This window comes from Amblyomma americanum, chromosome 1 (assembly GCF_052857255.1).
Source record: "Amblyomma americanum isolate KBUSLIRL-KWMA chromosome 1, ASM5285725v1, whole genome shotgun sequence".
In the NCBI taxonomy this organism is placed as follows: Eukaryota; Metazoa; Arthropoda; class Arachnida; order Ixodida; family Ixodidae; genus Amblyomma; species Amblyomma americanum.
Window position 1 is genome coordinate 529,909,030 of NC_135497.1, and position 23,694 is coordinate 529,932,723.

Below are 23,694 nucleotides of genomic sequence, written 5' to 3' on the forward strand. Positions count from 1 at the left end.
TATATATATGTATCCTTTCAGCAGAAGTGCTGATGTAGCATTTTGGCATTATCTGTGTAGCATTACCTGTGTTATACTGAGTAATTTTTCCGTTCTTCCTGCAACAACACTAATGCTTCATGTTCGTGTCCAACTTCAGCCCTGCTTAGCCACTCAATGGAGGCGGCCACAACACCAGCTGGTGCAAATTGCACTGCGGGCTGCCCGGCTAGTTCGGCCTCCACTGCAGGCGACCTTGAGGATGTGAAGGAAGCGACTAGCGATCGTAAGGCTTTTCGCTTTCTTTACTTGTATATGAAGAGCCTGAAAAGACGAGAATGCAGTGAGAGGATAGGATGAGAATCTATTTTTTTGAAGTATCAGCCTAAACAGGCCTTGGTAGAAGTTCTGTTTTGCCTTAAAGGAGACCTAGTTGGTGGATATTTCAAAACGTGTGCTTTGAAAATGACCACTGTTTATATAAATATGCCTGCTGCAAGTAATTCTTAATAGAAGTACTGAACCTAAGCGGAGATAAAATTTGCTACTTGACACTTCCACAGCTCTATCTCATTCCTACTAACTAGTTGCAGTGTGTCTTCCCGGCGAGCAGCAGTTTGTTTCCTTTAATGTCTTTTTTTGGTTCTGGATTGTGGTTTTGGTTCTGTTATTGTTGTTTCCCTTGGCTTATGTCACTAGAAAGCCACAACCTTTTAAAGACGGACCAATAGAAATAAAACAAACATTACAGATTGTGGCTCAGGGCTGCAAAGTGGTCACTGTACTCTTTACAGTTTCTCTAGTTTTTGTGCATATATTTTTATGTGCCCAGCCTGCTGTGCTTTCTCACTCCCACTGGCAGCTGTTGTCACAATGGAAGAATACACTTATGGCTGTTTCCATCCTTGCCATGATGTGACGGCAATCAAAATGGCAACCAAGCTGAATAGAAAACTGGTGGTACATCATAGAAGGAACAGTATTCAGAGCAGCTATTTTTAACTAAGGCATTGTCAGTGCATGGTGCATTTGTGATATATAGATCTGCAAGGGACAGAGCAGTTGTACAGAACAAATACCTTTGTGTTTAGCTGTGCCTTGTGGTGGAATCTATGGCAATTTAGTAGCTTAATGCAGAGCATGTTGATGCCCAGTGTTGGTTTACATTACCATCATCGATGCTGCAGTCCCACAGGGTGTTAATTGTTCTGACGTCCAGTGAAATCCTCCACAGCAGTTCATCATCCTGCAAAATCTCGCACTTCACGAACAACCTCACCATGACATCGGGTAGAACAGCCACAAATATGTTCCCTCGAAGCAGCCACCACATTTGCATTACCCGTTCTGATATGTCAAACTTGCGGCCAGGTGCGCAGTTGTTCTGTGAAGGATGACAGCCATCTTGAACATATTGGTGAAGAAGCACCGAATGCTTATGGGGCATTCACTCTTGGACACTCGGCGGAGAGAGCAAGCGAAATCCTCTGCCACCGAAAAAGCTGCCTCGTTCACACTTCCCAACCACCTCGTCTGCGCTCATCGTCTGTGTGTCGTCTGCTCAAGGCGTACAGAGATATGGCAAGAGGTTAATCCATGCTGTCTACGTACGATAACTGTATGCACGCTTACTTAAGCTAAATGCAGCTATTTTGCCAGACGTTACGCCATTTCTAGCATTGTCGCTTTTAAATATATAAGATTAGCCTAGTGGCGCCATCTGGTGGTTACTCTCAAGCCTTTTTTAAAAAAGGAAAGGATCGTCACCTAAAATAAAAAAAGAACACATTTATCACTCACACTTTTTTATGGGTGAGATGAGACAAAGCGAAAGAGCGCTGGCGCTTTTATGGGCATTGAACGCGCTCAAAAAGGCAGTAACAGCGACGAATTCAGTCCCAAACGAGGCGTCCCGCACCGAAGGGCGTCGCCATGTTTGTTGCCGAACTTCGTACTCTCCTTCCTATTGGCTGACGGGATTCTGCGGATTTTTTTCCGGTGGCAGAATTCTGTCCTGGACCGATCAGGCTTAGTGCTTGGTATTTCGGCGCAATCTCTGCCGCGGCAGCGGATTCCGCTCGTTCTCGCTGCCGAATGTCCAAGTGTGAACGCGCCGTTACTTGGCCCTGAGCACAATTGATGAAGCGCCGCATTACAAACTGGTAAAATATGTAGCCAGGAGATATTACATGCATCAAACAGCCACAGAGAAACTGTGTGCGTGGCATCAGCTCTTTAGTCAGCTGCAGAAGAACCAACAACAGAGTGAGCTGGTGCATCATTGAAGAACCAAAAACAGCGCTCGCCCATCTTCTCGTCTGTCGTTATGGCGCTGTTTTTAGTTTTTCATCAGGTACCGGCACTCCCTGCAAGCGTTGCTGGTCTGAGTGGCAGTTCCACTGCAATTGGAACAGTGCCCCTTTCATCAACTATCAACGCTCCCAAGAGTGCTGAGCATACAGCTAAAAGTAAAAAGGAAAACGAAAAATCCTTCTCAAGAACCATGCAGAAAATTCTGGGCAGAGCTGTGGAGCAAACATAAAATTTCATTTACCGCATCATCCCTGATACTAGTTTGTCTCCCCTTTATTTATGGTGCCATGCTCTGATTTTCGATTGCAAGCCAACACCCACATTTCGGATTTTCAAATTTGAAAACAATAGGTCGACTTGCAAGCGTGTAAATGCAGTATATTGCTCATATTGCGTCCTTGAGGTGTAAATATATACATCTGCTGTGAAAGCCTGCCCTCACTGGAAACCTTGCTCGTTTCAGCGACAATGCTCAAGGTGCTGCGGCTGCTGCTAGAGATACGGCAGCAGTAGCGGGAAATCCTGCATGCAGAGGCTGAGCCGGCTGGAGCAAGCTCGGCAAGAGCCGAGGACACGGTCACCATCTCCTCCCGTGAGCTCCCTCCCGCCACAGTGCCCTCAGCTGCCAGCCTTCACCTTTGAAGACTTTGAGGCGGCAGAAGCTGCTGTCAGAGATGACAGAGTAGCAGCTGCCCTGGTAATTTAATTTTTCATTCAATGTTGTATTACAGTAGTCTGTTGGGTGCTTAATGTAGTTGAGATATTTATTGAAAAATCTGAGCCCCAGAAGTAGATGCTTGCCATGCCTAAGCCATAATCATGCTGTTCTTGTATAAGTTTTCAGCTAATATAGTGGTGTTGCAAAAGGGTTGCAAGCCCCAAGGGTAGCGTTGGCCTGGCGGCCTGGGGCAAAGCAGGAAACATCCGAAGGTCCCGGCAAAGGATGAGTCGACTGGCAACAGAACAACTTGTTTATTCTGGCATCGCAAAAGAGCAGCCGGTCAGGGCGACCACGTTACTCGCAGGAAGAAATCGAAGTCTCTCGTTGGCGTCCGGGGCAGCCCCCTTTATACCCACGGAGTCGAGGGCAAGAAGGAACGGCTTGGGAAGAGGCGTCCGATACGGCGACGCTTGAACATGTCCAGACGTGACGGGCGCGTCCGCCAGGCCGGCGCCGGTCAGACCTCCTCGCCTCCCAGTTGGGGAGCTCCTCTCCCCGGCTGCCGCGCTTTGACAAGCGTGGGCAAAACATGCACACACACACACACGCACGCACGACGACACGTGGCACTGAAACCTGCCTGGACGCGCTTGGCGGGAGGCGTTGCGGCCGCGATGAACGAAGCCGCGGCGTCCGTTGCATCCGCGCCGGCTATACCGCGCGTCGTAGGTAGGCGAGACGTAACAGACCGCCCCGCCGGGAGAAGGAGATCCCGATGGTCAGGGGACTGCATCCGCTGTCCAGAGGGATGTCGCTCGATGATGCTCGTAATCGAAACCGATCGTCCCTCGACGTTGCTTGAGCGCAGCGCACAGAGAAGGCCTCGTTCTCGGGTTCAGGATCACATAGGACACTGTAAAGTCACTTCGGGATAGTTGCCATTTTTGTGCTCGTTCCCAGCAAGCGTTAGAACTACGCCGAAACGCAACCGCTCAGTCAGCAAGCACGAGACAACCCTCACTAAGCTCTGCCAGGCTCTTTCCCCTTTTATACTACTGCCTAGTTCCTTACAGTAGTCAAGCAGCACTCAGAACGCGTCCACAAATTGGAAAATTGCACTAGAAAGCACATAATCACTTAGAAACACTAAACAAAAGCAATATGTTAAAAATCCTGCCTCAGGAAGAAAACATCACTAACAATCAACTTTGAGGCGGATTCCTACGTTAGGGGCTTCGACTTAAGCCATCGGCGTTACCGTTGAGACTCCCCTTTTTGTAGCGCACCTCAAAGGAATATTGTTGCAAAGCGAGGCTCCAGCGCAGGAGGCGGCCATTTTTGGGAGATATGGTCTGCAGCCATTGGAGAGGGCAGTGATCCGTCTCAATGATAAACCTCGAACCGGCTAGGTAGCATGACAATTTCTGAACGGCCCACACGAGACACGCACACTCTTTCTCAGTGGCGCTGTACGCCTGCTCACGACAGGTCAGCTTACGACTAGCATACAGGACGGGGTGTTCCACTTCTCCATTGTCCCTTTGGCACAGTACAACGCCCATGCCTCGCTCACTAGCATCGCACTGAACAACGAACCCTTTGGTATAGTGTGGCGATCGTAGCACAGGCTGGCTTGTTAGGGCGCTCTTTAGGGCGCTAAAAGCTCTCTCCTTTGTCTCGCTCCAGACGACTGTTTGGGGCTCTGTTTTTCTTAGAGCATCCGTCAGGGGAGCCGCGATATCGGAGTACCTGGGGATGTACCTCTGATAGTAGCCGGCGACACCCAAGAACGACCGAATATCGGTCTTCGTGCGCGGTTGCGGGAAGTCTCGCACAGCGGCCACCTTTATTTCAGAGGGGCGGCAACGACCCTGTCCAATCACGTGACCGAGGTAGAAAACCTCGGCCTGTGCTAATTGGCACTTGGGAGCCTTGACTGTCAAGCCCGCTTCGCGCAGGCGGGTTAGCACTGCCCGCAAGTGTGCCATATGCTCAGACCAGGAGGCGGAGAATATCGCTACGTCGTCTAAATACGGTAAAGCGAATTCTTCCTGTCCCCGCAACACTTTGTCCATGAGGCTTGAAAAGCAGTATGGCGCGTTCTTCAAACCAAAACTCAAAACTTTAGGACGGAATGTTCCCATTGGTGAAATGAACGCCGCATACCTACTAGCCTCTTCTGTAAGTGGAACCTGCCAATAACCCCTGACAAGATCTAGGGTGGAAATAAACTGAGCGCTACTAACTTTCTCAAGGCGCTCCTCGATGTTAGGGATCGGATAAATTTGATCCTTAGTAATGGAATTAAGCCTGCGGTAGTCGACGCAAGGACGAGGTTCCTTGCCCGGTACCTCAACTAAAATCAAAGGGGAGGTATAATCACTCTCACCCGCCTCAATAACACCGAGCTGTAGCATTTTCTTTACCTCAGCCTCCATAATATCGCGCTGGCGGGGTGACACCCGGTACGCCTTGGATCGTACTGGCTCTGGGGAGGTAAGTTCTATATTATGAGTAAGGACAGAAGTCCTACCAGGCCTCTCAGAGAACTGACCTTGAAACTCTTGTAAGAGTTGGTGTAGTTCGGTTTTCTGCTCAGGCGACAGCGGTGCTTTAATGATTAAGTCACTAATGACCTGATCAGTGTCTTCCCTGTTCGTCACTGAGCTTAGTCCCGGAAGCTCGACCGGAAGCTCTTCGGGAACGTTTACCATCATACACACCACTGCTTCCCGTTGTCTATAGGGTTTGAGCAGATTACAGTGGTAAACTTGCTGTGCTTTCCGCTTTCCTGGCAGACTCACCACGTAGTTAACATCCGACAGTTTTTGAACAATCCGTGCTGGGCCCTCCCACTGCACGTCGAGTTTGTTTTTTAGCGATGTGCGCAATACCATTACCTCATCGCCCACCTCAAAACGACGGGCCCTGGCTGTCCGATCATAATAAACCTTGGCCCTCTGCTGGGCCTTTGCCATTGCTTCACCTGACAACTCCTGTGCCCTTCTTAAGCGTTCGAGGAGACTAAGCACGTACTCGACCACGACTGGGTCGTCGCCCCTGCCTTCCCACGAGTCTCGAAGCATGCGAAGCGGAGACCGCAGCGAGCGACCGTACACCAGCTCAGCTGGCGAAAACCCCGTAGCCGCATGCGGCGCGGTCCTTAATGCAAACATCACCCCAGGCAGACACAGCTCCCAATCACTTTGTTGCTCAAAACACAATGCTCTCAACACGCGCTTCATGACGGAGTGGAGCTTCTCAACGGAATTCGACTGTGGGTGGTACACTGAGCTGTGTAACAGCTTTACCCCACACCTTTCGAGAAAGGCTGTCGTCAAAGCGCTGGTAAACACTGTGCCCTGATCTGACTGGATTTCCGCAGGAAAACCAACTCGCGCAAATATGGACAGTAGTGCATTGACTATCTCAACTGAGCTGAGTTCTTTAAGAGGCACTGCTTCAGGGAACTTTGTCGCTGGGCAGATCACAGTCAAAATGTGTCTGTACCCCGTGGCTGTTACCGGCAGAGGTCCCACTGTATCAATAACGAGCCGTCTAAAAGGCTCCGTAATGATGGGTACCAACTTCAACGGCGCCTTCGATTTGTCCCCTGGTTTGCCAACCCGCTGACAGGTGTCACATGCCCTCACAAAGTGTTCTACGTCACGAAAACACCCTGGCCAGTAGTACTCTTGCAAGAGACGGTCCTTAGTCTTCTTAACTCCTAGGTGTCCGGACCACGAACCGCCATGCGACAAGCGCAACAGATCCTGACGGTAGCACTGAGGCACGATCAGCTGATCGAATTCGACTCCCCTGCGGTCTAGATACTTCCGGTACAAGACCCCACCTCTTTCCACAAAACGAACATTTTTCTTGGCGATACCTTCCTTGACATTGCAGCGCATGTTTTCTAGGCTGCCATCCTTTTTTTGCTCGGCTATCAAAGCCGACCGGCTGACTTTTAGCAACCTATTAAGTCCATCGGACGTAGGCGTGATGAGCAAATCTGCAGATAGCTCTTCTAACTTTCCCGTGTCGGGCGTTTCCTCTTCAGTACTTGGTGCCTTCAGCGCTACAGGCTCAATTTTATTCAGTTCGGACGTGCTCTGAGTATCAGCTTGCTGCGCCTCCGACCCTTTCTCATTGTTCGACAACGTCGGCCCCGCAACTACCGCCTTTGCAGCGAGCTCCCGAACTCTCGATCTGGTTAAGGCCTGAACGCTAGCCTCACCAAACAAAAGCCCCTTCTCGCGCAGGAGGTGATCGGACCTGTTCGAAAATAGGTACGGGTACTGGGGGGGGCAGCATAGATGACACTGCGGCCTCCGTCTCAAGTGCTCCGAAAGGTCCTTCAATAAGCACTTTTGCTACGGGCAGACACACGCTGTGAGCTTCCACTGCTTGCTTGATCCATGCGCACTCGCCCGTGAACATATCGGGTTCTACGTAAGAGGGGTGAACTACATCCATTGTAGCTGCGGAATCACGAAGCACTCGGCACTCTTTCCCGTTCACGAGGAAGTCTCGCATGTAAGGCTCGAGAAGCTTCATGTTCTCGTCAGTGCTGCATAATGACAAACACACGACTTCTCTTTTTGTTTCTGGACACTGCGCCGAAAAGTGACCCGGCTTCTGGCACGTATAACACACGCGCGCTTGCCTCGCCTCGAACCGCTTTCTGCGTTCGGCTTCGGCTGCCGCCGTCTCCTTACGTTCGGTCGGACTGCTTTCACTCGCATCCGCACTACGCGTGTCCCCCCTTGCTCTCATGGGTGTGAACTTCGGCCTCTCAGACTTGGAGCCAAATTCACCCTTTTGACCGTCCTTAGCTCCGCGAGCCCGACGCGTCACAAACTCCTCGGCTAGCTCGGCGGCTTTAGCCACTGTACTAACGTCTGGCCTATCCAAGACCCAGTACCGCACGTTCTCAGGTAACCGACTATAAAACTGTTCCAGCCCGAAACACTGCAGAATTTTCTCGTGGTCACCAAACGCTTTCTCTTCTTTGAGCCACTCCTGCATGTTTGACATAAGCCTGTAGGCAAACTCTGTATATGACTCATTTCTGCCTTTTTCATTTTCCCGAAACTTCCGACGGAACGCCTCCGCTGACAGCCTGTACTTTTTTAGCAGACTCGATTTCACTTGGTCGAAATCCTCTGCCTCCTCTCTCTTCAAGCGAGCGACTACGTCGGCCGCCTCGGCGGGTAACAAAGTGAGCAAGCGCTGTGGCCACGTTTCCCGAGAGAACCCCTGCTTCTCGCACGTTCGCTCAAAGTTAACCAGGAACAAACCAATGTCCTCTCCAAGCTTAAACGGCCGCATCAGGTCAGTCATTTTGAACGATACCCGTTCTCCTGCACCGTGTGCCTGACTTCCATTACGAGCGCGTTCCATCTCTACCTCGAGACGCTTCATTTCCAAAGCGCGCTCTTCTTTCTCTTTATCTTTTTGATCTTTACGTTTGCGCTCGTCTTTCTCTTTTTGCTCTTTACGCTCGCGCTCCTCTTTTTGCTCTTTACGTTCGCGCTCGTCTTTCTCTTTTTGCTCCCTCTCCTCAATGGTCTCAAGGCATTCCGACAGCTCGTCATCATCAGCCTCCAACTCAAGAATAGCCCTTAGCATTTCTGGCTTTCTGAGTTTGTCTGAGACATCCAGACCCAACTCTCTTGCAAGCTCCAGCAATTTCGGTTTGCGCAACGACTTCAAATCCATGGCTGCTCCGAATGCTGCTTTCTCTACTGCCTACTATTGTCTTGCCGCAAACTAACCCGGCAGCAACGACAACCACAATTACCAGCTCTGTTTCTGACACTAACAAAAGCCTGGCAAAACTCAGAAGAAGAAAGTCCCGCACTCACCAAACCTCGCAGCCAAGAATTCAGCGCAGTCGTTCCGCTGCAGGCAACCAGTCATCACACAGGGCTCGTTGCACTGCTCCCGGATGGTCGTTGTGCTGCTCAGCATACAGTTGAACGCATATCTTCGCTGCTGGCCTCCGTTGTCGGGATCTCACCGCTGGCAACCAGTTGTTGCAAAAGGGTTGCAAGCCCCAAGGGTAGCGTTGGCCTGGCGGCCTGGGGCAAAGCAGGAAACATCCGAAGGTCCCGGCAAAGGATGAGTCGACTGGCAACAGAACAACTTGTTTATTCTGGCATCGCAAAAGAGCAGCCGGTCAGGGCGACCACGTTACTCGCAGGAAGAAATCGAAGTCTCTCGTTGGCGTCCGGGGCAGCCCCCTTTATACCCACGGAGTCGAGGGCAAGAAGGAACGGCTTGGGAAGAGGCGTCCGATACGGCGACGCTTGAACATGTCCAGACGTGACGGGCGCGTCCGCCAGGCCGGCGCCGGTCAGACCTCCTCGCCTCCCAGTTGGGGAGCTCCTCTCCCCGGCTGCCGCGCTTTGACAAGCGTGGGCAAAACATGCACACACACACACACGCACGCACGACGACACGTGGCACTGAAACCTGCCTGGACGCGCTTGGCGGGAGGCGTTGCGGCCGCGATGAACGAAGCCGCGGCGTCCGTTGCATCCGCGCCGGCTATACCGCGCGTCGTAGGTAGGCGAGACGTAACAGTGGGAATGGATGAATTTTGAAAAGTCCGCACATAGTAGGGTTACTTTGACATTGTTAATAGTCTGTTGTATTACAACTGAAAATTCCGGAAACAGTCGCGCCCACTTATACCGAAAATGACAGTTGCATAGATTACTTTATACTAAGTCTAATTCCTGTATTACAGTGAAAAATCCAAACTCCCTTACAGAATTAACATTTGTTTCTTTTTGATTCGAAATAAGTGCCTTAATTGTTTTTGCTTCTTTTACATTCGAAATAAATGCATTGTTTCCGTTCCTTCTAAAATCGGATTGAACGTTTCTTCAAAATAGACCCTATTTAATGCACTTTCTGAGCTCCCAAGAGCAGTCGTGTGCTCCTTATCAAAATCCTTGGCGATAAGCTGACTGCAGGCACTATGCAATTAATCCCCATTGCCGCTTTCACGGCAGCTAGTGGTAGGTCAGGCCTCTTGTCATTAGCTCCCTACTAGTTCAGTGCTTGTAGTTCACATGACATATTCGTTTAAAAGCATCAACTAGGGTTCATGACCTCTGCAACAAAGCACACAAGATGGTACAAAGGAAAGAAATTAACACGGACAGCACAGCTGTATCGGGGTATATAGCACAATTTCAGCTGATGGAAAAGGTGCGAAGGAAACAGGGCGAGAATTAACAAGAGTAATTAACATTTTGATTAGTAATTATATGCTGTCATTGACATATAGCACATGCTTGGCCACATGAGCAAGTTCTTCACTGATACTGATGGGGTACTAAGGCAAGGTTTACCTGCTTGGATATATGAGGGTGCAACTCTGATGATTCAGACGAAAATCTGTTACCTTGAAGTTTGAATTGCAGAGTGCTGTATCTGTGCTGCTAACAATGCTTTCAAGAGATATTTTAAGGCTGTCTTGATTTATTTAATCACAGTACTATGTTATGCTCTACTATACTATTTGTGGCACTTTCCATCAAAGTATTGAGCCTCATGAAGCTAGTGTAGTGTAATGTTAAGTCTATTTTTTGGTATATATTTTGTACACAAAGTTTGGCTGAGTTAAGGTGGCACACAAATTATTTTAATTATTGGTTTGAGACGATTGACTGGGAGTGCTGTTTCGGAGCTAATTTTTCACATTATTCGTTGTTTTTCAATTAAGGAGACAGCTTTGATCAGCCTTTTGCCTGGCTATTGCTTTTTATACCTTCCAATAATTGAAGTGCAGTACTCCACTCCAACCAGGACAGTTTCTATAGATGGTAATTTTAGTTGCATATTTTCCCTGTAGTGATGCATAAGACATGAATCACCGTGGAGTAATCCCTTGCGAGTGCTAAACAATTTAATGTTGAACTTCTTGATGCTGTTACGGTGGTCAAAATGTAAGAAGTGTTTTTCACATGAGGTGTAAAAAAACCACTATAATTGCTGCTGTGTTGTAGCAGTTATACTACGATTACTTTCGAAGTCACACCGTTGTCTTTGCTATTGCGTTCTACAAGTTAAGTGGTTATAGAATGTGATTTTTTATGTGAAATAACCGTTGGGCAACTGCAAATTTTTCTTTTCAGAAGCAGCAGCTTCTCCGCCTAGGCGGGAACAATCTAAAGGAGGTGGCGGCGAATGTGATGAGTGCTGTGATGGGGGTGGCTGTGCAGAGACTATTCAGCCTGAGGGGGAGAAAAGGAAAACGGCCATTCGTTGGCACAAAGCTGTGCAGGGTGGCAACAGGTATACCTGATTTTGAATTGCTGTAGCTTTTAATTTAGAAATATTGAGATTCCTGCTTTTAAACATGTACGAGTTTTTCCAAGCTATTTTCGTGCTGTATCTTACTGTAATTTTTTATAACAGCTGATGAATATTCTGCTGCTGTGTTTATGTGATTAGTTAGGGGGTCTTAGTCATATAAAACTCCATAAAGAAGCAGCTGATGCCCTCAATCAAACCAATCATTTCCATTTGTCGTATTGTATTATAATCCGTTGTCATGAACTTCCCTGCAATGGCCGCTTTGACGTTGACTGCAGTGTCTTCATGATAGCTCATTTTTGTTGCATTTCACTACTGTACAGTACTTGTGTTGTTTGTTGGGATACCTTGTGTGTCAGTAACGTGTGGTTTTTCTGTATGAAATCATGAACTTGGATTTCCATATGCTTGCAGGAAGTGTATCGTTTTAAAAGTTGCATTTCTTGGTCTTAATGCACACTCACCTTGCACAGATGCCATCTGCGAGAGGCAGGGTGTCGACATCCTGGCAGCACAGGGTTTCATTAGCAGGTGGCTGCCCGGTGTGTGCGACCGAGAGGGCGGCCGAAAGAGGCGCTATGCCCAAGCTTTAGAGCATCCTGAGTCTCAGGCTCCTTCTGAGGAGCCACAAGCGTCACCTGTTAACCCCTGTGCTGGGTCAGCACATTGCCCAGGCGCGCCCTCAGCCTCCTGCCCTGCAGCCCCTCCAGGCATGGCCGTCATGTGCCCCTCAGGGGTCCACCCAAGCTCTGCCCCTTCCCCTGCCCCCCCCCCCCCCCCACAGCCTCCTCCTCACGCTTAGCCACCCCACGCAGCACCCTTGCCACATGGGTGATTGCCCCACGGGCCCATGAAAAATAAAAAAAACATTTTTCTGAAATTCCTGATTGCTTGTTTCATTTGGTAGCTGCTGGACATTAAGTAAAAAATGTTCATGAAATATTGTTTGCAAATCAAAATACATATGCAATGAAAATACTGCATGCAGTTTTGAAATTTTAATGGGAGTTCGAACCAATTGCATATACAGCTAGAAGTCGCATGGTATTGAAAACCACGGACGGGACCTCTAAATGCATGCGATAATTCTGCACTGGTCTCGGAAAATACTGGAAATGCCTAGAGGTAGCAAAGATATGCCGGTATCCGAAAGGCCACTATTTGGCCATATTGGGGCCACTATTCGGCCATATTGGAGCCACTATTCGGCCATATTGGGCCCTATATTGGCAGTGATGTTCGGGCCATTCTTGGCATTCAGATTGGCTTATCATCAGCCCAATCTTGGTGGGAATGTTGGGCCATGCTTGGAAAGAGCTGCGATTTGCCTAAATGCCAACGAAGGGCAGATATTCGCGCCAATTTTCGCCAATGATATGCCAACGGTGGCCCGTTATTGGCGTGCTGCTTGGGCAGCAACCAAGGCAAGGCAGTAAAGAGAGAAGGGGCGGGCTGTTATTCCCGTACAGTGTCACCGCGCCAAGCACTCCGGCCAGTTAACAAGGGTTGTATCCCCCCTCGTTCTCCCCCGCAAACCAGTGGCCGAAGTTTTGGTCGCAGACACGTTGCCTTGACTGCCACATTCTCTCCTAGCGCTGAAATGTATAACTGCGAGGGGTGTCCCGCAGGATCTGTCTCTTGCTGAGTGCGAAAGAGGGGAACATTCGTTTGTGTAAACGTGTTTGGCTACTTCACTTTGTGGCGAGTACAGCGGAAATCATGGCACGAGCGATTTATTCAATAGACCGAGTTACTTTTCAATAGCCGTCAAGGCCTGTTGAGCGTCTCTGTACTGGTCCAACTCTGGATGCGCTACAGCTCACGACTTCGTAACACATAGGCGGGCCGCGATCCCATCTCTTTGGAATTACGCCTCCGATGTGCTACCACTCTGGTACCAAGAGAAGTAACTCTGTGTTGTGCTTCTTTAACGGGTTATTTTTAACGGCACATGGGCTGATACTGTGTGTCGTATTCAATGGTAGGTGTACAACTACGGTAGCGGCCGCAACTGTTAGGCTATATGCAGGAGCCCCTAGTGAGTGGGAACGGAGGGATGATGGGAGGGGAAAGGACTGTAAGTTTGATTACTACGCGTTAAAAGGTAAAAGAAATCAACGAGGTGGCATGTAGGAAAAAAAGAAAAACTCTAATGCAAGCCTTAAGAGGTAAGATTTCACAAACACATGAACAGGAAAGCAAACAAATACAACACTCGCGGAAGACAAAGGAGAGCTTGAGGGAAAAAAACGAAAGGTTTACTCAGCATTCAAAGTTCGGCGAAGTGTTCAGCATTCGACGTGTGAGCTTGGTAGATGGTGCGTCGGGCGAGGAGGTGTGTCGGGGCGTCGGCGCAGTCTGTAGGCTTCGGTCGACACCTTAATGGAACACAGGCGCAGCCCCCCGGTCAGGTAGCCCGGGTAAGCAGCGGTGGATACAGAGGCGGCCCGTGCGCTGAGGCTGCCGGACAGGAGTTGAACAGCGGCGCCTGGGTCTGGTGGCCCACGCTTTCGACGACGGCTGTCCAGGTCTGGTAGCCCGGACGTCTGCGGCTGAGGCCCAAGCCTGGAAACTCGTGGAGCCCGCAGATCTCGAACACGTCCATCGCCGACCGCGTTCTTCCTCATGTTCTCCCCCGCACGCGCTCTTCGCCACGTTCCACTTCCGCTTTTTCTTCTCGAGCGTCCACGCCAGCCGCAGTGTGGCACCAGTTCCTTACAGATGACTCGTGTGGCAGGGTGAGGAGATAGAACTCCATGTACAGTTGTTCCCGTCTTGGTATAACAGGCAGGCCAGGTGGTTGAAGAGCGACGAGGTTAAAAACCTTCCAACTGAAAACTGTTGCTCCAGCAGGCTTGCCTATATGGCCCCTGTGTAGAAAGGCAGTGGATATAGACCATGTGATTCGTGCAGGGATGCCGTTACGGAATTAACAGATATCAGTAGCAAGAAAACTGTAGTATAGCAGCTCAACTGGTACAGAATTCAGTGAAGCAAAGAGACTGCAGGCATCGTCACGCACCTGCGGCTGCGTTTCTTGGGTGCTTTGTCGTATATATATATATATATATATATATATATATATATATATATATATATATATATATATATATCAGCAGACAAGTTAAAGGAAATGAGGGGCCCGTTTGACAAATTTATGAAGGGAGCGAACAGTCACCGAAACCAAGGTGCATAGGGGAACGTTAATTTTTTTTTTTTAATGTGTTATGCTTATCAGTAGGATAATTATTCTTAGATTAATAAATTGCTTAAAGAAAATTACTTATAAAGCAGCAGAAAAAACAACCATGCCGCCGGTGGGATCCGAACCCACAACCTCCGAATATCGCGTCCGGTGCTCTTACCAACTGAGCTACGGCGACGGCTGTCCAATCTGCTGCTCTCGTGGGTATTTATGTTTACTGGGTGTAAGCGAGCCTTGAGAGTGTTCACCAGCGCCACCCTCGACCATAGCGGCGGACGTAGCACGTCCTGTAATACCGCGAGCGTGACGTAGAACGTCATCTAACGGCGAGGGCGGAAACTGTGCGAGAGCCCTCTTATGCTACCTTTGGCACTAAGACTGCCAGAACCGAGACCCTCGTTAAGCTATCAGCAGACAAGTTAAAGGAAATGAGGGGCCCGTTTGACAAATTTATGAAAGGAGCGAACAGTCACCGAAACCAAGGTGCATAGGGGAACGTTAATTTTTTTTTTTTTAATGTGTTATGCTTATCAGTAGGATAATAATTCTTAGATTAATAAATTGCTTAAAGAAAATTACTTATAAAGCAGCAGAAAAAACAACCATGCCGCCGGTGGGATCCGAACCGACAACCTCCGAATATCGCGTCCGGTGCTCTTACCAACTGAGCTACGGCGACGGCTGTCCAATCTGCTGCTCTCGTGGGTATTTATGTTTACTGGGTGTAAGCGAGCCTTGAGAGTGTTCACCAGCGCCACCCTCGACCATAGCGGCGGACGTAGCACGTCGTGTAATACCGCGAGCGTGACGTAGAACGTCATCTAACGGCGAGGGCGGAAACTGTGCGAGAGCCCTCTTATGCTACCTTTGGCACTAAGACTGCCAGAACCGAGACCCTCGTTAAGCTATCAGCAGACAAGTTAAAGGAAATGAGGGGCCCGTTTGACAAATTTATGAAGGGAGCGAACAGTCACCGAAACCAAGGTGCATAGGGGAACGTTAATTTTTTTTTTTTTAATGTGTTATGCTTATCAGTAGGATAATAATTCTTAGATTAATAAATTGCTTAAAGAAAATTACTTATAAAGCAGCAGAAAAAACAACCATGCCGCCGGTGGGATCCGAACCCACAACCTCCGAATATCGCGTCCGGTGCTCTTACCAACTGAGCTACGGCGACGGCTGTCCAATCTGCTGCTCTCGTGGGTATTTATGTTTACTGGGTGTAAGCGAGCCTTGAGAGTGTTCACCAGCGCCACCCTCGACCATAGCGGCGGACGTAGCACGTCCTGTAATACCGCGAGCGTGACGTAGAACGTCATCTAACGGCGAGGGCGGAAACTGTGCGAGAGCCCTCTTATGCTACCTTTGGCACTAAGACTGCCAGAACCGAGACCCTCGTTAAGCTATCAGCAGACAAGTTAAAGGAAATGAGGGGCCCGTTTGACAAATTTATGACGGGAGCGAACAGTCACCGAAACCAAGGTGCATAGGGGAACGTTAATTTTTTTTTTTAATGTGTTATGCTTATCAGTAGGATAATAATTCTTAGATTAATAAATTGCTTAAAGAAAATTACTTATAAAGCAGCAGAAAATACAACCATGCCGCCGGTGGGATCCGAACCCACAACCTCCGAATATCGCGTCCGGTGCTCTTACCAACTGAGCTACGGCGACGGCTGTCCAATCTGCTGCTCTCGTGGGTATTTATGTTTACTGGGTGTAAGCGAGCCTTGAGAGTGTTCACCAGCGCCACCCTCGACCATAGCGGCGGACGTAGCACGTCCTGTAATACAGCGAGCGTGACGTAGAACGTCATCTAACGGCGAGGGCGGAAACTGTGCGAGAGCTTTCTTATGCTACCTTTGGCACTAAGACTGCCAGAACCGAGACCCTCGTTAAGCTATCAGCAGACAAGTTAAAGGAAATGAGGGGCCCGTTTGACAAATTTATGAAGGGAGCGAACAGTCACCGAAACCAAGGTGCATAGGGGAACGTTAATTTTTTTTTTAATGTGTTATGCTTATCAGTAGGATAATAATTCTTAGATTAATAAATTGCTTAAAGAAAATTACTTATAAAGCAGCAGAAAAAACAACCATGCCGCCGGTGGGATCCGAACCCACAACCTCCGAATATCGCGTCCGGTGCTCTTACCAACTGAGCTACGGCGACGGCTGTCCAATCTGCTGCTCTCGTGGGTATTTATGTTTACTGGGTGTAAGCGAGCCTTGAGAGTGTTCACCAGCGCCACCCTCGACCATAGCGGCGGACGTAGCACGTCCTGTAATACCGCGAGCGTGACGCGCCACCCTCGACCATAGCGGCGGACGTAGCACGTCCTGTAATACCGCGAGCGTGACGTAGAACGTCATCTAACGGCGAGGGCGGAAACTGTGCGAGAGCCCTCTTATGCTACCTTTGGCACTAAGACTGCCAGAACCGAGACCCTCGTTAAGCTGCTGATAGCTTAACGAGGGTCTCGGTTCTGGCAGTCTTAGTGCCAAAGGTAGCATAAGAGGGCTCTCGCACAGTTTCCGCCCTCGCCGTTAGATGACGTTCTACGTCACGCTCGCGGTATTACAGGACGTGCTACGTCCGCCGCTATGGTCGAGGGTGGCGCTGGTGAACACTCTCAAGGCTCGCTTACACCCAGTAAACATAAATACCCACGAGAGCCGCAGATTGGACAGCCGTCGCCGTAGCTCAGTTGGTAAGAGCACCGGACGCGATATTCGGAGGTTGTGGGTTCGGATCCCACCGGCGGCATGGTTGTTTTTTCTGCTGCTTTATAAGTAATTTTCTTTAAGCAATTTATTAATCTAAGAATTATTATCCTACTGATAAGCATAACACATTAAAAAAAAAATTAACGTTCCCCTATGCACCTTGGTTTCGGTGACTGTTCGCTCCCTTCATAAATTTGTCAAACGGGCCCCTCATTTCCTTTAACTTGTCTGCTGATAGCTTAACGAGGGTCTCGGTTCTGGCAGTCTTAGTGCCAAAGGTAGCATAAGAGGGCTCTCGCACAGTTTCCGCCCTCGCCGTTAGATGACGTTCTACGTCACGCTCGCGGTATTACAGGACGTGCTACGTCCGCCGCTATGGTCGAGGGTGGCGCTGGTGAACACTCTCAAGGCTCGCTTACACCCAGTAAACATAAATACCCACGAGAGCAGCAGATTGGACAGCCGTCGCCGTAGCTCAGTTGGTAAGAGCACCGGACGCGATATTCGGAGGTTGTGGGTTCGGATCCCACCGGCGGCATGGTTGTTTTTTCTGCTGCTTTATAAGTAATTTTCTTTAAGCAATTTATTAATCTAAGAATTATTATCCTACTGATAAGCATAACACATTAAAAAAATTAACGTTCCCCTATGCACCTTGGTTTCGGTGACTGTTTGCTCCCTTCATAAATTTGTCAAACGGGCCCCTCATTTCCTTTAACTTGTCTGCTGATAGCTTAACGAGGGTCTCGGTTCTGGCAGTCTTAGTGCCAAAGGTAGCATAAGAGGGCTCTCGCACAGTTTCCGCCCTCGCCGTTAGATGACGTTCTACGTCACGCTCGCGGTATTACAGGACGTGCTACGTCCGCCGCTATGGTCGAGGGTGGCGCTGGTGAACACTCTCAAGGCTCGCTTACACCCAGTAAACATAAATACCCACGAGAGCAGCAGATTGGACAGCCGTCGCCGTAGCTCAGTTGGTAAGAGCACCGGACGCGATATTCGGAGGTTGTGGGTTCGGATCCCACCGGCGGCATGGTTGTTTTTTCTGCTGCTTTATAAGTAATTTTCTTTAAGCAATTTATTAATTTAAGAATTATTATCCTACTGATAAGCATAACACATTAAAAAAACAAAATTAACGTTCCCCTATGCACCTTGGTTTCGGTGACTGTTCGCTCCCTTCATAAATTTGTCAAACGGGCCCCTCATTTCCTTTAACTTGTCTGCTGATAGCTTAACGAGGGTCTCGGTTCTGGCAGTCTTAGTGCCAAAGGTAGCATAAGAGGGCTCTCGCACAGTTTCCGCCCTCGCCGTTAGATGACGTTCTACGTCACGCTCGCGGTATTACAGGACGTGCTACGTCCGCCGCTATGGTCGAGGGTGGCGCTGGTGAACACTCTCAAGGCTCGCTTACACCCAGTAAACATAAATACCCACGAGAGCAGCAGATTGGACAGCCGTCGCCGTAGCTCAGTTGGTAAGAGCACCGGACGCGATATTCGGAGGTTGTGGGTTCGGATCCCACCGGCGGCATGGTTGTTTTTTCTGCTGCTTTATAAGTAATTTTCTTTAAGCAATTTATTAATCTAAGAATTATTATCCTACTGATAAGCATAACACATTAAAAAAAAAAATTAACGTTCCCCTATGCACCTTGGTTTCGGTGACTGTTCGCTCCCTTCATAAATTTGTCAAACGGGCCCCTCATTTCCTTTAACTTGTCTGCTGATAGCTTAACGAGGGTCTCGGTTCTGGCAGTCTTAGTGCCAAAGGTAGCATAAGAAAGCTCTCGCACAGTTTCCGCCCTCGCCGTTAGATGACGTTCTACGTCACGCTCGCGGTATTACAGGACGTGCTACGTCCGCCGCTATGGTCGAGGGTGGCGCTGGTGAACACTCTCAAGGCTCGCTTACACCCAGTAAACATAAATACCCACGAGAGCAGCAGATTGGACAGCCGTCGCCGTAGCTCAGTTGGTAAGAGCACCGGACGCGATATTCGGAGGTTGTGGGTTCGGATCCCACCGGCGGCATGGTTGTTTTTTCTGCTGCTTTATAAGTAATTTTCTTTAAGCAGTTTATTAATCTAAGAATTATTATCCTACTGATAAGCATAACACATTAAAAAAAAAATTAACGTTCCCTTATGCACCTTGGTTTCGGTGACTGTTCGCTCCCTTCATATATATATATATATATATATATATATATATATATATATATATATATATATATATATATATATATATATTGATACGGGAATAAAAGAAGAGGCGGAGCGCGAGCGGCGAGCGCGCGGCTCTAGCACGAGGGAGATAGAACGAGAAAGCTTGGCCGCCGCCGGTCGTGCTTCGCCGGCTCTCCTCCGTACTGCTGCTATATTTCTCTGGGCGGGCCCGTGGCCACCCCGTGGCATCCCACACCGTAACATTTTGGTGGCAGCGGTGGGATCATGCCGCTCACCCGCTCCCAGAGTCAAGCACCCGACGTGCCAGACGACAGGAGTCCATCATCAGCCGATAGCGCCGACGACGCGGCGGCCGGCGCCGCTAGACCTAGGCGCTCGGAGGGGCTCGGCTCTTCGCAGCAGCCGGACGCCGGTGTTGAGCGCCTCCTGGATACAGTCACCCAACGGATGGACGCATGGGAGGCCCGTCTGACTGCCCAGGCTGGGGAGATGGAAGCTCTCCGGCGCGAACTCCGTCGCCTGGTGCCAGCCGAGCCGAGCACAGGTCAGGCGCCTTTGGGCGTCCCCGCCGCCGCTGTTTACGGCTCTGCCGTCGCTGGGCCTGCGGTCGTGGCCGCCAATGGCGTGCTCGGCGCGGGTGCGTCCTCGCCGCAGTGTTCGTTGGACGTTGTGGAATTGCCCACATTTGACGGCACCATCTCGTGGGATGCTTACCGCATCCAGCTGGACGGTATTGCGGCGGCGAGAGGCTGGGACGAGTAAATGAAGGCATGGATGCTCGTTGCAAAACTGAGGGGCCGCGCCACCGAGCTGCTGCAGAACGTGCCGCCCGACCAGCTGGGCTCTTACACTGTTCTGGCGGGCCTCCTCGCCGACCACTATGGTGCCTCAGGTCAACCCCGTGTGCAGTACCACCGCCTGCGAGCCCGCCGTCAAGAGCCCGGGGAGACGTACCAGGACCTCGCCGCCGCCATTGAGCGCCTGGCTCTGCAGTCGCTGCCGGGAGCGCCTCAGAACGCCGTGGCCCTGGTCGGCACCGAGGCGTTTGTCGACGCCATCCGACTCCCCGAGGTGCAGCGCTTGGTCCGCTCTGGCCGTCCTGATTCCGTCCGCGCCGCCATGGCGCTCGCCATCGAGGCGGAATTGACTTTGCTGGCCACGCGGAGGTCGCCACCGTCTGCCGAGCGCAGCGTCCGGGTGCAGGCTCCTCGGTCCGCAGCCCCAACTGCGGCCTCTATCCGACGCCTGCGTAACGACGTCCGCATGACCTGCTTCCGCTGCGGCCTGCGGGGACACTACGCGAGGGACTGCGCCGGCCCTCCAACGTCGGGAAACGATTTAAAGTCCGTCCCCACACTCCTTCGTTCTCCGCGTCCCCTCCTTTCGTCGGCTCCGATTACCACTGATGCTCCTTACGTGCTCGTCGACGTCGCCCTGCTTGACCGGCACGTAAAGGCCTTGGTTGACACTGGAGCGGCTGTCAATGTACTGCACAAATCGTTTGTTGCTAACGCGCCCCACCTGCTTCTGCCAGCCGCCAAAACCCGGCTCTTAGCTTTTAACGGCACCCCTGTGGAGCAAGTCGGACGTGTCGTCGTCAACCTGACAGCACTCGGAAATACCATCTCCACCGAGTTTGTTGTCGCAGACAGCCCTATTTGGCCAGTGGTCCTCGGGTGCGTGTGGTGCCAGCAAGCCGGAGTCGTCCTTAATTTTACTAGAACCAAACCACGGGCGAGCCGAACTCTCTGTGGGCCGGGCTGGCTTAGCCGGGTTTCCAGCCTCGGTGTCGCCCTGTGGCAGTCCCTGGTGTCGGCGACCAAGCGTGCCTCAGCATCTCTGCGTGACCTCGCGACGAAGTGGCCGTGTCGAGTCAAGCCGTTCGACGTCACTACCGTGACTGTGACGTCCGCCGTGACCCTGCCACCGGGTGCGGCAACGTGGGTGTATGCCAAGCTTGACAGTCCGGTCACAGCAGACGTGCTGTTCGAACCCATCCGGTGTTCAGCTCCAGCCCGTCAGATGACCTCCCCTCGAAGCCTTCTGCCTGTGCTCAAAGGAGAGGCCCACGTATTTCTACTCAACATCAGCAGCGTACCTCTCGCGCTGACTCCCGGCACGCAATTGGGTACAGCCTCAGTTTTGGACCCCGGGTCACCAGCGGCGTCTCTGCAACCTGAAGCCCCGCCTCGCCACCCTCCAGCGCCGGCGATCCTATCATGGGAAGAATTTAACTTTGGACCCAGCCTGACCTGCGCGGAGCTCGCCTCTCTGAAGACCTTGCTGCTCGAGCATCACAGTTGTCTTGCTCTCAGCGCCGGTGAACTCGGGTGCACTTCCTGGGCTCAACACCGGATCAACACCGAAAACCGCGGGCCCGTTCATCACCAACCTCGCCGTGTAGCGCCAGCCGAACGGAGAGTCATCCAGCAGCACGTGTGCGACATGCTCGACCAGGGAATCATTGCCCCTTCTTGTAGCCCTTGGTCCTCCCCTGTCGTCCTTGTGCGTAAGAAGGATGGAACACACCGCTTCTGCGTTGGCTATCGGAAGCTAAATGCTATTACTAATTGCGACGTGTACCCGCTGCCTCGCCTCGACGATGCGCTTGACCGCCTGAAGGGGGCCCGTTATTTTTCCACGCTAGATCTGCTCTCGGGCTACTGGCAGGTGCCTGTTCACCCCGATGATGCGGAAAAGACGGCTTTCGTGACTCCCGACGGCCTTTACTAGTTCAACCGTATGCCCTTCGGTCTCTAGAACGCTCCAGCCACCTTCCAGCGTCTCATGGACCGAGTCTTAGGCCATTTGATGTGGACTATGGCGTTGGTCTACCTGGATGACGTAATTGTCTACGCGGCTACATTTGAAGAACACCAGAGACGCCTCAAACTCGTCCTCGAAGCCCTTACCTCTGCTGGGCTTCGCTTAAAACAAAAAAAAAATGTTTCTTCGGTTTCGCGGAGGTGACGTACTTGGGTCACGTTGTGAGCCGGCATGGCATCCGTCCCGACCCTGAAAAGCTAAAAGCGCTTACAGCTTACGAAGCTCCCACCACCGCCAAGGAGCTCAAAAGTTTCCTTGGATTTGCTTCGTATTTCCGTCGTTTCATTCCGGACTTTGCCAAGCGCAGCGCTCCATTGACCGCCCTGCTGAAGAAGAATGCACCGTGGAGTTGGACGCAGGCCCAACAGCTCGCGTTTCTTGACGTCAAGCACGCCCTCCTCGAGCCTCCTACATTGGCCCATTACGACGAATCGGCCCCCATCGTCCTCCACACGGATGCCAGCCAAGATGGGCTCGGCGCTGTCCTCCTGCAAGAAGACGAGTCTGGTGACCACAAAGTCCTAGCTTATGCCAGCCGCCAGCTTTCCGACGTTGAGCGCCGCCGCCACTCTTCAGAACTCGAGTGCCTCGCCGTTGTCTGGGCCGTCGAGAAGTTCCGTCCCTACCTGTACGGCCGTCACTTCACCATAGTCACGGACAATAGCGCTCTCACTTGGCTGCAGTCCGCCAAACATTTGAATGCCAAGATTGCACGCTGGTCCCTGCAACTTCAAGAGTACAATTTCACAATAGTGCATCGGCGCGGCTCTGCCCATCAAGATGCCGATTTCCTTTCTCGCCACCCTTGTTCCGTGACGGCTTTGACGCACCTGAGGACTGCACAAACGCAAGATCCCGCCATTGCTGCCATAATCCACTCCCCTGGCACCGCCGCCGGCGCAGGCCTCCGCCAACTACGCCGGGTCTATCGAATGAAGGACGACCTCTTGTGTCATGTGAAGCGGCTCCGTGGTCGACCACCCGTCTGGTTGCCAGTTGTGCCGGCAACACTGCGGTCGCAAATCTTGCGCGGCTTACACGACGCTCCCACGGCTCGTCACCTTGGTCGCGGCAAGACCTACGCACGAGTGTCGGAGCGGTTTTGGTGGCCTAATATGTCCAGAGATGTCAAGGAACACGTGGCGTCCTGCCAGACATGCCAGTACAGAAAACCGTCCACAGGTGTAACCAAGCCACCCCCGCAGGCTTTTTCGCCACCAAGTTCACCTTTCGAGCTGGTTGGACTCTATCATTTGGGCCCGTTTCCGAAAACGCGTGCCGGCAACCGGTATGTTCTGGTTGCGATCGACTACTTCTCCAAGTGGGTCGAAGCACTGCCCGTTCCAGACACGTCGTCCGCTCATGCCGTCGCGTTTGTGGAACAGCATCTCGTTCTTCGGCACGGTGTTCCCCGGCGCCTCATCATGGACCGTGGGAGCTGCTTTATGTCCCATGAATTCG

General features: G+C 51.0%; 1 protein-coding gene across 1 annotated transcript; it reads left to right on the forward strand.

The window, feature by feature from the left end:
* Positions 1-2,818: 2,818 nt before the first annotated feature.
* Positions 2,819-12,086, forward strand: LOC144129051 (uncharacterized). The gene is made up of 3 exons (XM_077662935.1): positions 2,819-2,989; positions 11,074-11,285; positions 11,666-12,086. The coding sequence occupies exons 1-3, from the start codon at positions 2,819-2,821 to the stop codon at positions 12,084-12,086; spliced, it is 804 nt and encodes a 267-aa protein (XP_077519061.1).
* Positions 12,087-23,694: the final 11,608 nt, after the last annotated feature.

Bases quoted from the DNA above. Each gene is read 5' to 3' on its own strand.
- LOC144129051 (XM_077662935.1), top strand. From the start codon at position 2,819: ATGCAGAGGCTGAGCCGGCTGGAGCAAGCTCGGCAAGAGCCGAGGACA. The intron at 2,990-11,073 runs GTAATTTAATTT...ATGTGAAATAAC, and splicing joins ACAGAGTAGCAGCTGCCCTG to CGTTGGGCAACTGCAAATTT. The intron at 11,286-11,665 runs GTAGCTTTTAAT...TTTTTCTGTATG, and splicing joins ATACCTGATTTTGAATTGCT to AAATCATGAACTTGGATTTC.